This window comes from Artemia franciscana, chromosome 5, assembly GCF_032884065.1.
Source record: "Artemia franciscana chromosome 5, ASM3288406v1, whole genome shotgun sequence".
Taxonomy (NCBI): Eukaryota; Metazoa; Arthropoda; class Branchiopoda; order Anostraca; family Artemiidae; genus Artemia; species Artemia franciscana.
The window spans coordinates 45003313-45017214 of NC_088867.1; the positions used below are offsets into that span (position 1 = coordinate 45003313).

The 13902-nt window shown below is 35.3% G+C and overlaps 1 protein-coding gene across 7 annotated transcripts in view; it reads right to left on the bottom strand.

The window, feature by feature from the left end:
• Nucleotides 1–437: 437 nt before the first annotated feature.
• LOC136027478 (uncharacterized) overlaps nucleotides 438–13902 on the bottom strand; it is a 37424-nt gene continuing 23959 nt past the window's right edge. For all 7 annotated transcript variants that reach the window (XM_065704781.1, XM_065704784.1, XM_065704783.1 and 4 more), the window contains exon 3: nucleotides 438–607. In XM_065704781.1, coding sequence (XP_065560853.1) covers nucleotides 453–607 — 155 coding nt within the window. In that variant the 3' untranslated portion in view covers nucleotides 438–452. The remainder of the gene's footprint in view (nucleotides 608–13902) is intronic.

Consider the following 13902-nt stretch of genomic DNA (forward strand, 5'->3'; position numbering starts at 1 on the left):
TCAGTAATCAACTCGATCCCATTAGAATACAAAAAGATATCTTTCAATTATATAATAGAATCCATAACAAAACTTCGTTTATGTTACGATCACCTACATCATATCACCTAAAGCTCACTTCAGTTATTAAATTAAAAACTTGGCAAACAAAAACTCAGATAATAATGTTTCCATGAATATGCTTTCCCCAGAAGTTGAGATAACACCATCCGTGTCATTAGAACGATGAGATATATGTCTGCTCGGAATGATGGGTAATTTTTTTCTCGGACGAATTGAAGGAATACGGACGATTTAAAAAAAGTGCCGGTACCTGGGATCGAAGCGGGTGGGTTGTTGTCGGAGTGCATATAGGGATACTACTGAAAATTATATTTTTCCCACCATTTTCCAATTGCGCGTATGCCCGATTTCACTTCGTGCCCTTCGTTGTACAAGTGTGTACTTAATTATTAGATATTAATTAGACTTACCAGTCCATCTGTTTCGCAATTTTTGTCATAGACTATTTCTTGTTTATCTGCTGGGTCCGTATCAATGTGAAAAAATGACGTAGGTTTATAACAGCCTTCTTCTTTTGGTTTTGGAGGTCCAGTCGGAATAATACCTACAAGAGACACAATTTAAGGGAAATAGGAACTTGTTGGAATGGTGCAAAGAGAGATAGTTCAAACAGATTGGAATGGCAAAATTGAGAATCACAATGACTTCCAGAAGAAAACAAATCCAATAAGAAGAAGAAGAAGTTTATTCAATACAATACAATACAAAATACAATTCAAAATGGAATTACAATACACTTATTCCTCCTCGAAAGGCTCCAAGGTTCAAGGTTTAATCGGGTTTAATTAAAAAAAAGGGAAATAACTAAACTTAAAGTACATTGCTCTGTGACAAAACTCACGTTGAGACCCATAAACATAAAAGATTCTTCACTAACACGTAGTACGGCTCCCACTTCACTCTTCGACACAACCACACGCCTCCTCATTATATGATTTTTTAATCTTAACCATAGGGTTCCTCCCTCCCTCCCTCCCCGGACGTACAACCACCTCACCTGAATATACTAAAAAATCTAAACTTCATCTAATTTAATTTATCTTTCTTTTTTTATCTTTCACTTATTGACCTTTAACTAAATATTTATTTAAATTATTTTTGAAAGACCCGAGGGAGCTCCTACATCTCAGCTCTTTTGGAAACATGTTCCACACTTTAGCACATGCTACATCCGAGGAAAAATCTGAACGTACTGTTGGGGTTCGTCTCACTTGAAGGTCAAAGGCAGAGCGCGTGTTTCGATTATGTTGTTCAGATATCAACCGAAACAGATTGTGGAAGGGAGATGAAAGTAAACCGGATAAAAATTTAAAAACAAAAACTGAACACGACAGACGGTAAAGGGAACCAAGGGACAGATAGTCGTCTACATTTCCAATAATTTTCAACGCACGCTTGTGGATTGAGTCAAGTCTCTTCAGGTGTAATTTGAAGGTTGACTGCCAAATTATGGCACAATACTGCAAGTGAGGTTTCAGAAGTCCGTTGTAAAGTAGACGAAGGGTTTTTTGAGGAAATACGTGCTTCAGTTTCCTGATGATGCAAAGGTTGCGAGAGAGTTTCAGCTCCACAGCCTGGATGTGGTTTAGAAAGGAGAGGTTTTCGTCCAGGAGTACACATAGATACCTCGCAAAACCCGTTTCTGGCCGCCTGATCGTTCCTCTAGAAGTTGTAATTCCAGTTATATCTGGATGAATAGTTCCAATCCTTGAAAAGAATAGCAAACGCGATCTGTCGAAATTTGGGGAGTTTCGTTCATGTCCAGGGATACAAGGGGGATGATTCCATGGTCAATAAAATGGATAATTCTTTGATGTATTAGGAAGGAGGAATTAAATTCAAGCAAGAGTTTCTTAATTCAATTGTTAGTGCTTATTTGACATTTCATGACTTAAAACAAAAGAAAAACGAACACATATAATCTTCTTAAATGAACAACTTTCTATTTACTTAAAACATCATTTTGTCAGAATAATATGCCTTTTAAGCATTTTTCCCAGGGAGGTTTTATCAAGCCTAACCTGACTTCCTGACATAAAGAAGAAGTTTACATTATTTGCAGCTATAAGACAAGCGACGACGAGAATCAATATATACAAGCCTGTCTTGTGCCGAGTGCCGGGTCCCGGCCTCTAGATGTCCGGGCCCGGAAAACGAATCAAAAACGACAATGAAGATCAAAGAAATATACGATTGCAAGACATGAGTCAAAGAGGATCAAAATGAATGTGAAGAGCAAAGAAATATGCGGTTAGAAAATAAGCGACAGTGAGAATACAAAAAGTCAAAAACAAAAGTGAAGGACAAAGAAATGTGTGGTTACAAGAAATGCGTCAAAGAGAATTAGAACGAACCGAATCAAGATGAAGAGCAAAGAAATATGTGCTAGAAGATATACGACAGCAAGAAAAAACAAATATGCGATTAGATGATACGAGGCAATGAGAATTACAACAATCCAAAAATGACACTGAAGAACAAGGAAATATGCGGCTTTAAGACATGCGACGAGGATCAGAACAAATCAAAAATGAGAGTGAAGAACATAGAAATATGCTATTAAAAGACATGCGACAGCGAGAATCATAACGAGTCAAAACGGAAGTGAAAAAAAAAAGGAACATGCAATTAGAAGATATGTGACAAACGACAATCACAACGAATAAAAAACGAAACTGACCCTCATGACATAAAACTAAAGAATAACGCGATGGTTATGCTAACGCGCGATAAGAAAATCAAATAGATACAAGCCTGCCGCGAAAGCGAAAAACAAAGAAATATATGGTTACAAGACATGTGACAACGCGGATCAGAAGGAATCAAAATGAAAGTGAAGAACAAAAAAATATTCAGTTAAAAGATATGCGACAGCGAGACTCACAACGAGTCAAAAACAAAAGTGAAAAACAAAGGAATATGCGGTTAGAAGAAATAAGCAGCCACAAGAAATGCGACAACGAGAATCAGAACGAATCAAAAATGGAAGTGAAGAGCAAAGAAATATGCAGTTAAAAGATACGCGACAGCGAGACTCACAACGAGTCAAAAACAAAAGTGAAAAACAAAGGAATATGCGGTTAGAAGATATGCGACAACAACAATCACAAAGAATAAAAAACGAAAGTGGGACCCCATGACTTAAAACTAAAGGATAACGTGATGATTATGCTAATACACAATTAAAGAATCAAATAGATACAAGCCTGCCGCCAAAAGCAAAAAAAAAGAAATATACGGTTACAAGCCATGCGACAACGAGGATCTGAACGAATCAAAAACGTATTTTTAGAACAATGAAGCATGCGGTTATATCAGAATGTGCTAAAAATGACAGTGACAAACAAAGAATTAGGCGATGAGAAGACAAGCGACAGCCAGAGTCCAAAAGCGCCAAAAATGAAAGTGAAGAACAAAGAATTGCACGGTTGGAAGACATGCAAAAGCAGGTATCAGAATGTGTCAAAAATGAAAGCGATGAACAAAAAATTGTAGAGTTACAAGACAAGCAACGTCGAGAATCAGGCGGCCAAAAATGAAAGTGAAGAAGAAAAAAGTATTTGGTTAGCAGAACAATGCCTTCGTAATCTATTACGCCAACAAACTGTGGCGCAAAACCCAGTACAAACCACAAAGATGCCATAAATTACGCAAGTATTAATAACAAGTCATTGGCACACTTCAACGTTGAATGTGTTCACTGTGGAGCCCTTCATTTTCCCGAACAAAGAATAGCTAACAAATGTGATTCGTTTGGAGATTGCTGCTTGCTTGGTCGAAATGATTGCCATCTCCACAATTTCCCAATAAATTGGTTTGTCTTTTCTTAGGGCGTCACTTGCTCTCTAAAGAATTCGACAAAAGAATCCGAAATGTGAACTCATGTTTTGTTTTAGCTTCACTCAACATAAGCGAAGAACGAACTACCAATAGTCATAATGTTTTCAGCTTCAAAGTAGCTCGACAAATTCATCACAAGGCCAATTTAGCAGCACATCCATCACAGACCCCTATAGGTGATTTTGAATAATCTTCATACGGCCAAATGTACTTTTTAGACCCTGATAAAGCTGTTGAAGAACGCCTTACACATCCTTTAAATTACGGGATCTCCCGTAACCTAATTGATCTCTTGGAAAAAATATTGCGAGAAACAAACAAATATGCAAAGTTAACATGAAAATGCGAGAAGTGGAAAATGACGTAAATCAACGTGCTGCTTCACTGGGACAACAACCTCGGTTATAAGGCAAGCAACGATGAGAATCAATATACACAAACTTGTCGCGTAGCCGGATCGGGGACCGGCGGCGAAGCCGAAGGTCTCCCGGTACTATATATATTTGTTTAGAATGTATAAAGAATAAATATCGTTTACCATCCTTTAGAATTAGAAGCTTTGAGACCAAACTAATATGGGTTAACTGCATCAATTTTAGTGACCAATTTTCAAACTATATTCAAACACATAATTATTGGGTCAGGTTATATTTTAAAAATATTTCATTGTCAATATATCATTATTGCAAAAGGTCATAATCAAAACTTATTTTCTTCACTTATTTTATTGTATTTTCTTCAAAGGCAATAGTAGTAATACGATGCTGTGACGCAAACTCTGATGGGAGTTCTAAACCCTGTATACAAGCCACCCCACAGACAACACAGCGCTGAACACAGGATCTGCAGATCATAGTTTTGGACAACCCTCGTTTGAACAAGAGCTAAGAGCTCATATGGCACTTGTGACGAGGCAAGAAGAGCTAAGAGCCAAGAGATCATATGGTATGAGCTCTAACAACATTCTATGAATCAATAGATTGATTTAAAAAGGAAAATAAGAGGCTTAATGCCGGTCAGGATTTAAAATAAGAGCTCTGAGTCACGATGTTCTTCTAAATATCAAAATTCATTAAGATCCGATCACCCACTCGTAAGTTATAAATATCTAATTTTTTCTAATTTTTCCTCTCTCTTTAGCCCCCCAGATGGTCGAATCTGGGAAAACGACTTTATCAAGTCAAATTGTGTATCTCCCTGACACGCCTACCAATTTTCATCGTCCTAGCACGTCCAGAAGCACCAAACTCGCCAAATCACTAAGCCCCTCCCCCAAAGAGAGCGAATCCAGTACGATTCTGTCAATCACGTATCAAGGACATTTGCTTATTCTCTCCACCAAGCTTCATCACGATTCCTCCACTCCAAGTGTTTTTCCAAGATTTCCCCCTCCAACTCCCCCCAGTGTCAAAAGATCTGGTCGGGATTTGAAATAAGAGCTCTGAGACATGAATTCCTTCTAAATATCAAATTTCATTAAGATCCGATCACCTATTCGTAAGATAAAAATACCCAAATTTTCACGTTTTCCAAGAATTCCGGTTTCCCCCTCCAACTCCCCCCAATGTCACAGGACTTGGTCGGAATTTAAAATTAGAGCTTTAAAGCACAAGATCCTTCTAAATATCAAATTTCATTAAGGTCTGGTCACCCTTTCGTAAGTTACAAATACTTAAATTTTCAAAATTACCCCCCCCCAACTCCACCAAAGAGAGCAGATCCGGTCCGGTTGTGTCAGTCACATATCTTAGACAGGTTTCTATTCTTCCCATCCAGTTTCATCCTGATCTCACCGCTTTAAGTATTTTCTAAGATTTCCAGTCCCCCCAACTGCCCTCCCACCAATTACGCTTGATCCGGTTGAGATTTAAAATAAGAGATCTGAGTTACGAGGTCCTTCTAAATATGAAGTTTCATGAAGATCCAATCACTCCTTCGTAAGTAAAAAATACGTCATTTTTTCTTATTTTTCAGAATTAACCCCTCCCCAATAGAGCGGATCCGTTCCAATTATGTAAATCACGTATCTAAGACTTCTGCTTATTTTTCCCACCAAGTTTCATCCCGATCCCTCCAATCTAAGCGTTTTCCATGATTTTAGGTTCCCCCACCCCAAACTCCCCCAATGTCACCAGATCCGGTTGGGATTTAAAATAAGAGCTTAGAGACACAATATCCTTCTAAATATCGAATTTCATTGAGATCCGATCACCCGTTCGTAAGTTAAAAATATCTCATTTTTTCTAATTTTTCCGAATTACTTTCCCCCAACTACCCCAAAGAGAGCGGATCCGTTCCGGTTATGTCAATCATGTATCTAGGACTTGTGTTTATTTTTCCCACCAAGTTTCATCCCGATCCCTCCACTCTAAGTGTTTTCCAAGTTTTAGGTTTCCCCCTCCCAAATCCCCCCCAGTGTCACCAGATCCGGTCGGGATATAAAATAACAGCTTTGAGACATGATATCCTTCCAAATATCATATTTCATTAAGATCTGATCAACCGTGGGAGAAAGATTTGAAATTTGAGCTCTAAGACACGATATCGTTCTAAATATCAAATTTCATTGAGATCCGATCATCCGTTCGTAAGTTAAAAATACCTCATTTTTTCTAATTTTTCAGAATTACTCCCCCCCCCCCAACTACGCTCTAATTATGAATGACACCCGGCTTTCGAGCCAGTCGGGGATGTTATGTGAATAGTTTGAATATGTATAGTTAAAGAATAATAAAGAACTTGAACTTGAAGAAGTGTTCAACATGCTTAGAACCCATATATGAAAATGCTTTGAAGTTTTGCTGGGTTGGACACGCTGAACCAGAAAATGATTTTTGTATAACCTGATAAAAACACGCTTCAAACCCGGTTTCTTATACCCGGACTCTACTGTTCCGTAGTTTATAAGTCAATTAGTACCAGGGACTTTTTTTTGAGAGATGAAGACTTCAAAAATGCACAACGCGTAAAAAGAGGTCACGGGACCTTATACTTGTTCCTGTAAAAAAGACGTAGCAAGTGATGCGTCGACGTGACGCCCTATGCGCCAGCAATAGCTCTAGAGGATCCTTTTCTTTTTTTTGAAAAGAGGCTAAATTTCTAAGGAGAATAATGGTAAACAGTTGCCATTTTTAATATATAGTCTTGAAAGTGTAAGCAGGTCCCTCTATGTAAGGAACTATTTCTGAATGTAGAAATTGAATTGTAGGCTAGTTAAATAATTAAATAATAAAAAAAACAAGTTTTTTCAACTGAAAGTAAGGAGCGACATTAAAACTTAAAACGAACAGATATTACTTCGTATATGTAAGGGGCTGCTTCCTCATCAACACCCCGCTCTTTACGCTAAAGTTTGACTCTTTCTCTACACTCTTCTTTTTAAAACAGTAAAAAACTTTAGCGTAAAGAGCGGGGCGTTGATGAGGAAGCAGTCCCTTTCATATACGAAGTAATTTCTGTTCGTTTTAAGTTTTAATGTCGCTCCTTACTTTCAGTTGAAAAAACTTGTTTTTTTTATTATTTAATTTCTGAACGTTTTTGAATCAATACATGTTTTGATTTTGGCTCTCCGCAGAGGAATAATTAAAACCAAATTTGCATATTTTTTTTTTTTTTTTTTTGGCTAAATGGCTTTCTCATAATTTTGATCGAATGATTTTGAGAAAAAAAGTGCGGGGGAGGTAGTCTAGTTGCCCGCCAATTTTTTGGTTAATTAAAAAGGCAACTAGAACTTTTAATTTTTTACGAATCTTTTTATTAGTTAAAGATATACGTAACTTGTAAATTAGCTTACGTAAAGAACTTTTTATTCTCATGTTTTTATTACATATATGAGAGGGTTCGCCCCCTCGTCAGTACCTCTCTCTTTACACTAAATCTTAAATTTTGTCCCAATCCATTAAGAATGATCCCTGAATCACAAAAGCCGTAGAATAAATACTTGACATTACTAAAAATGCTTTAGCGTAAAGAGCGAGGTAATAGGAGGAGGTGAGCCCCTCATATGGGTAATAATTTCTGTTTGTTTTAAGTTTTAATGCTGCTCCTTACTTCCAGCTGAAAAAAAAACTTTTTCATATTTATTTTTTCAATGTTTTTTTTTTTTTTTTTAATAATGCTAGTAAATCCTGCGCTCCCTTCATGGAAATTTTCTTCCCCCATGACAAATTCCTCGATGGAAAGTTCCTCCAGCATATCCCCCTCTTCTCAACCCCTCCCCCAACCAAAAACTCCTCCTGAAAACGCCTGTACACTTCCCAATAGCCATTACTATGTGTAAGCACTGGTCAAAGTTTGTAACTTGTAGCCCCACCCACGGGGACTGTGGGGGAGTAAGTCGTCCCCAAAGACATAGTTATAAGGTTTTTCGACTACGCTGAATAAAATGGCTATCTCAGAATTTTGATCCGTTGACTTCGGGAAAATAATTAGTGTGGGAGGGGGCTTAGGTGCCCTCCAATTTTTTTGGTCACTTAAAAAGGGCGCTAGAACTTTTCATTTCCGTTAGAATGAGCCCTCTCGCAACATTCTAGGACAACTGGATCTATACGATCACCCCTGGGAAAAAAAAACAACAAACAAATAAACACGCATCCGTGATCTGCCTTCTGGCAAAAAATACAAAATTCCACATTTTTGTAGATAGGAGCTTGAAACTTCTACAGTAGGGTTCTCTGATACGCTGAATCTGATTATGTAATTTTCGTTAAGATTCTGTGACTTGTAGAGGGTGCTTCCCCCTATTTTCTAAAATAACGCAAATTTTCTCAGGCTCGTAACTTTTGATGGGTAAGACTAAACTAGATGAAACTTATATATTTAAAATCAGCATTAAAATGTGATTCTTTTGATGTAGCTATTGGTATCAAAATTCCAATTTTGATCCAAAATTTCAATTTTTAGAGTTTTGGTTACTATTGAGCCGGGTCGCTCCTTACTACAGTTCGTTACCACGAACTGTTTGATGTGTGAATCATAAATGTGTTGCGATGTATTTTAAATAAATTTGTTTCCATTAATATTAGCTATAATTACTTTTACTTTGTGTTAATTCATTTTCAATATGCTCTCATCTGGAGTTGCTCATATTCATTCAAAAATAAAAAAAAAACAGGATAATTTTTTTTATTATTATTTAGCCCATTTTTTCAAGATAAGTACAGCGTCCATGTATGAATGAATAAATGACTTTCATCGAGAAAATAGTCATAACTATACAAAAAAAAGCAATTTCCCTAACAGTAAAGGTTAGGCCTACATCTATTCAGTAATGATCAAATTGTGTGATCAAAATGATGTTCAATGTGACTGATCAAACCGCAAAACTGATTTATGATGTTTTTTATTTTTCATCAGTATGATACTAAATAATTTTATTGTCATTAATAAGATACTAAATAATTATAAATGGTATTTGTTCATTTTTAAGCGTTCATCATTAGTATTTCGCATTATATTTTTTGTATACACGGTCTACCTCATTGAAAGCCTGATTGTAGCAGCACGATATCAATTATGGAAATAGTTCTCTTCTTGGATTTAACTTTTTTCCCATTCAAATTGAGAAACTTTATATTAATATTTGTCTTTTTATACTGCTCGCATTGGAGCTGGCAGGGACAGCGGACCCGATACGTCAACCAAGAATGGGAGCAGTTATTTTAATAGCCCATGAAATATACAAAAATGCCGCTTAAAGTGGCATTCTGCTCTGTGATAAAACCCGAAACCCCTTCATTAAGCCTTGAAAGGCATAAATATATCGAAATTTTTTATCAGAAGATACTTTTTTCATCTATTATTTGACTAAAAAATGGCCATTTTGAGAAAATCATCAACTTCTGAACGTTTTGAAAGCCAAATATAATACAGGAGGAGAAACCGAGCCAACCAATAGAATAATTCCGAGTTAACAATGGAGACCAAGAATCTCACGTTGACAGAAAATGTCACGTAAGGTTTTTGAATTAACATAGCTAAATTCACATTTTTTCTTTTTTAAATATTATCAAAAAGAGAATACTCAAACGGGCTATAAACTTTCCAAATTATTCACTGTTTTATCGCAATACACCAGGGACAAAGGAAAGGGAAATTGGGGCCCGGTTCCCCTCCCTCTCACCCGACATATTGAATATTCACAATTTTCTGGGTACTTCTTGTTCAAAGTATCATACAAAAAAAATGACATTATCCCCCTCCCTCGGATAAAGTTCTGCGAAACTGCCAGCAATAAATTGTTTCGCTTCACACACGCGAATAAAGATTCAAGCAAATATGACTAATAACGTAATTCCATGAAACCAAACAAGCTTTATTTGAATTGTAATTGATAATCTAAGCACAAATCTATCAGTAAGTGAAGAGGAATACTTGACTCAAAAACTCTTGATCATAATAATCAAAGACAAGTCCTTGGAAAAGCTAAGACACTTTAGCAAGTCATTTAAAACAAACAATTTAACAAATATTTAACATTTATAATTATTTAATAATTATTTAATCATTTAACAATTAAAATAAATATTATTTTATATTCAAAATATATTTTTATTATTAGCAACGTAACCCAACATGACAAATCTATATAATTTTCCATAGAGCTTTAGACGAATGAATCTACCATATTTAATTAAGATATCCATTATTAGTAATTTTGATAATCAATAAATCAATAAGTAATCAATAAGCAAAGTATGGCTTGTCAAGTCGATTATTCGCTTGATAGCAATCAAAGTTAAAGCTGGCTCTGGAAGTCTTTTAAACAACTAAGGCTCTTTAGCACGTATCGTAAGATATCTTTTTATTTCTTCTTCAAGGGGAGAATATGATCTACGGAAAGTAAGGATCAATATCTGGGGAAAAGGAATAATTGTAAAAAAAAACAAATAAAGCGACTATTGACACCAATCATTGTCAGGAAAATAAACATAGGGAGAAAAATCAAATGGATATAGGCTACCCATAAAATTAGTCTTGTGTCCCTAAGCTATTTGAAATTGAATATCAGACATCAGATTGGGAAGAAAAAAGTTTAATTTTTCAAACAGTTCGTGGTAACGAACTGTAGTAAGGAGTGACCCGGCTCAATAGCAACCGAAACTCTAAAAAAAGGAATTTCGATGCTAAGAGATATATAAAAAGAATCGGATTTTTACGCTGATTTTAAATATATAAGTTTCATCAAATTTAGTCTTTTTCATCAAAAATTACGAGCCTGAGAAAATTTGCCTTATTTTGGAAAATAGGGGAAAACACCCCCTAAAAGTCATAGGACCTTAACGAAAATCACACCATCGCATTCAGCGTATCAGAGAACCCTATAGAAAAAATTTCAAGGTCCAATCTACAAAAATGTGGAGGACAAATCACGGGTGCGTGTTTATTTGTTTGTTTCTTTGTTTGTTTTTTTTGTGTTTTTTCCCCAGGGGTTCCCCAGAAATGAAAAGTTCTAGTGCCCTTTTTAAGTGACAAAAAAAATTGGAGGGCACCTAGGCTCATTTTTTCCCCAAAGTCAACGGATCAAGATTTTGAGATAGCCATTTTGTTCCGCATAGTCGAAACCCATAATAACTATGTCTTTGGGGATGACTTACCCCCCCCCCACAGTCCCTGGGGGAGGGGCTGCAAGTTACAAACTTTGACCAATGTTTACATACAGTAACGGTTATTGGAAAGTGTACCGACGTTCTCAGGGGGATTTTCTTGGTTTGGGTGTGGGGTTCAGGGAAGGGGGTTATATGGGAGGATCTTTCCTTGGAGGAATATTTCATGGGGGAAGAGAAATTCAATGAAAAGGGCGCAGGATTTTCTAGCATTACTATTAAAAAAAATGAAAATATAAACATGATTTTTTTTTTCAATTGAAAGGAAGGAGAAGCATTAAAACTTAAAACGAACGGAGATTATTACGCATATGAGGGGTTCTAAAAATACTTCAGCATAAAGAGCGAGGTATTTAGGAGGAGATAAATACTTCGCTCTTTATGCTAAATTATTTTTAGTAATTTCAACTATTTATTCTACGGCCTTTCTGATCCAGGGGTCATTATTAAAGAATTGGGACAAAACTTAGGATTTAGTATGAAGAGCGAGGTATTAACGAGGGGACAAACCCCCTCACATATATAATCAAAAATATAAGAATATATAAGTTTTCTACGTAAGTTAATTCTTAAGTTACGTATATTTTTTACTAATAAAAACGTTCGTTAAAAATTAAAAGTTCTAGTTGCCTTTTTAAGTAACCAAAAAATTGAAGGACAACTAGGCCTCCTTCCCCATCCCTTATTTCTCAAAATCGTCTGATCAAAACTAAGAGAAAGCCATTTAGCCAAAAAAAGAATTAATATGCAAGTTTCCTTTTAATAATTTATGTACGGAGAGCCAAAATCAGACATGCATTATTCAAAAACTTTCAGAGACTAAATAAAAAGAACAAGTTTTTTGAAATGAAAGTAAGGAGCGACATTAAAACTTAAAACGAACAGAAATTACTCCGTATATGAAAGGGGCTTTTCCTCCTCGACACCCCGCTCCTTGCGCTAAAGTTTGATTCTTTCTCGCAACTCTACTTTTAAAAACAATATAAAACTTTAGCGTAAAGAGCGGGGCGTCGAGGAGGAAAAGCCCCTTTCATGTACGGAGTAATTTCTGTTCGTTTTAAGTTTGAATGTCGCTCCTTACTTTCATTTCAAAAAACTTGTTTTTTTTTTATTTAATTCAAGTTCAACGTAGCATGCAAATGATGCAGTACTTAAAAGTAACTTTTTTGAACATATGTTGGGATTAATTGGATAAAAGCCGAAATTCCACTTTTGACCTTCATTGAAAAAAAGCTGTAAAAATAAAAATAAATTTTTTTTTCTCTTTTTCATATAGACCAAACTACTATATTTTCCTAGTGGGTAGTTAGCAACTATACCCGAAAAAAAAATCACATACAAAATATTGTGGAATTGTAGTCATATTGCTCCAGAGATATTGAGCGCAGGCGACGTTTCGAACTCCCTAGCGTTTTTTCACAAACTTTTTATACCCATTGCTTTTCAGGACAGAAGCTCTTAGAAAATGTGCTATAAGTCTACTAGAATTTTAGTTCGATAAACGCTCCACTTTTAGTTCGATAAACGCTCAGATGTGATGACAAAAAAACCAAGGAAAAAAGAATACAATAAAATCTATTTCTACAAAATTCCCTGAACTATGTCAAGAAAACTCGCTCCCTTCTAATCCTTTAGCACTATTGTAAATAGAACACATGTTTATATTTGACATACCCTCAAATATGTATGGGCAGGACCTATGAGGCTATTGATCCTCCCTAAAAACACACCCACGCATATATATATATATATATATATATATATATATATATATATATATATATATATATATATATATATATATATAAATATATATATATATATATATATAAATATATATATATATATATATATATATATATATATATATATATATAAATATATATATATATATATATATATATATATATATATATATATATATATATATATATATATATATATATATATATATATATATATAACACGGGCTACTGGCATACAGAGGGTATTGAGCAGGGAGAGGGATGCGATGGAGGGTTGGTAGTCTCTCTAAGATTTGTTCAAGGGACCCATCCACTATAGATCTAAGGCATCCTCATTGCCTGAACTCACAATTTATGTTTAACGTTTTTAATATTTAAAAATCCTAGTTCTAGAAAGAAGTTTCTAATTTTCGAAGTTCAAGCAATACAATAAACTTTCCTATTTATTGAACAAACAACTTCTCTTCTGCAATAACGCTTAATTAATCCTTTTTTTTTAAATATCAAGCTTCATTTTAGGTACAAGCAAGCATTTCTAGTTTTTATTTGGGTAAACGAATATTCAAAAATATACACATTTTAGTGTGCTTTTTCCAAAGATAACTTTTACGCGGAGTGGTAGCAGGAGTCACCTAACAGCTGTTTATGGG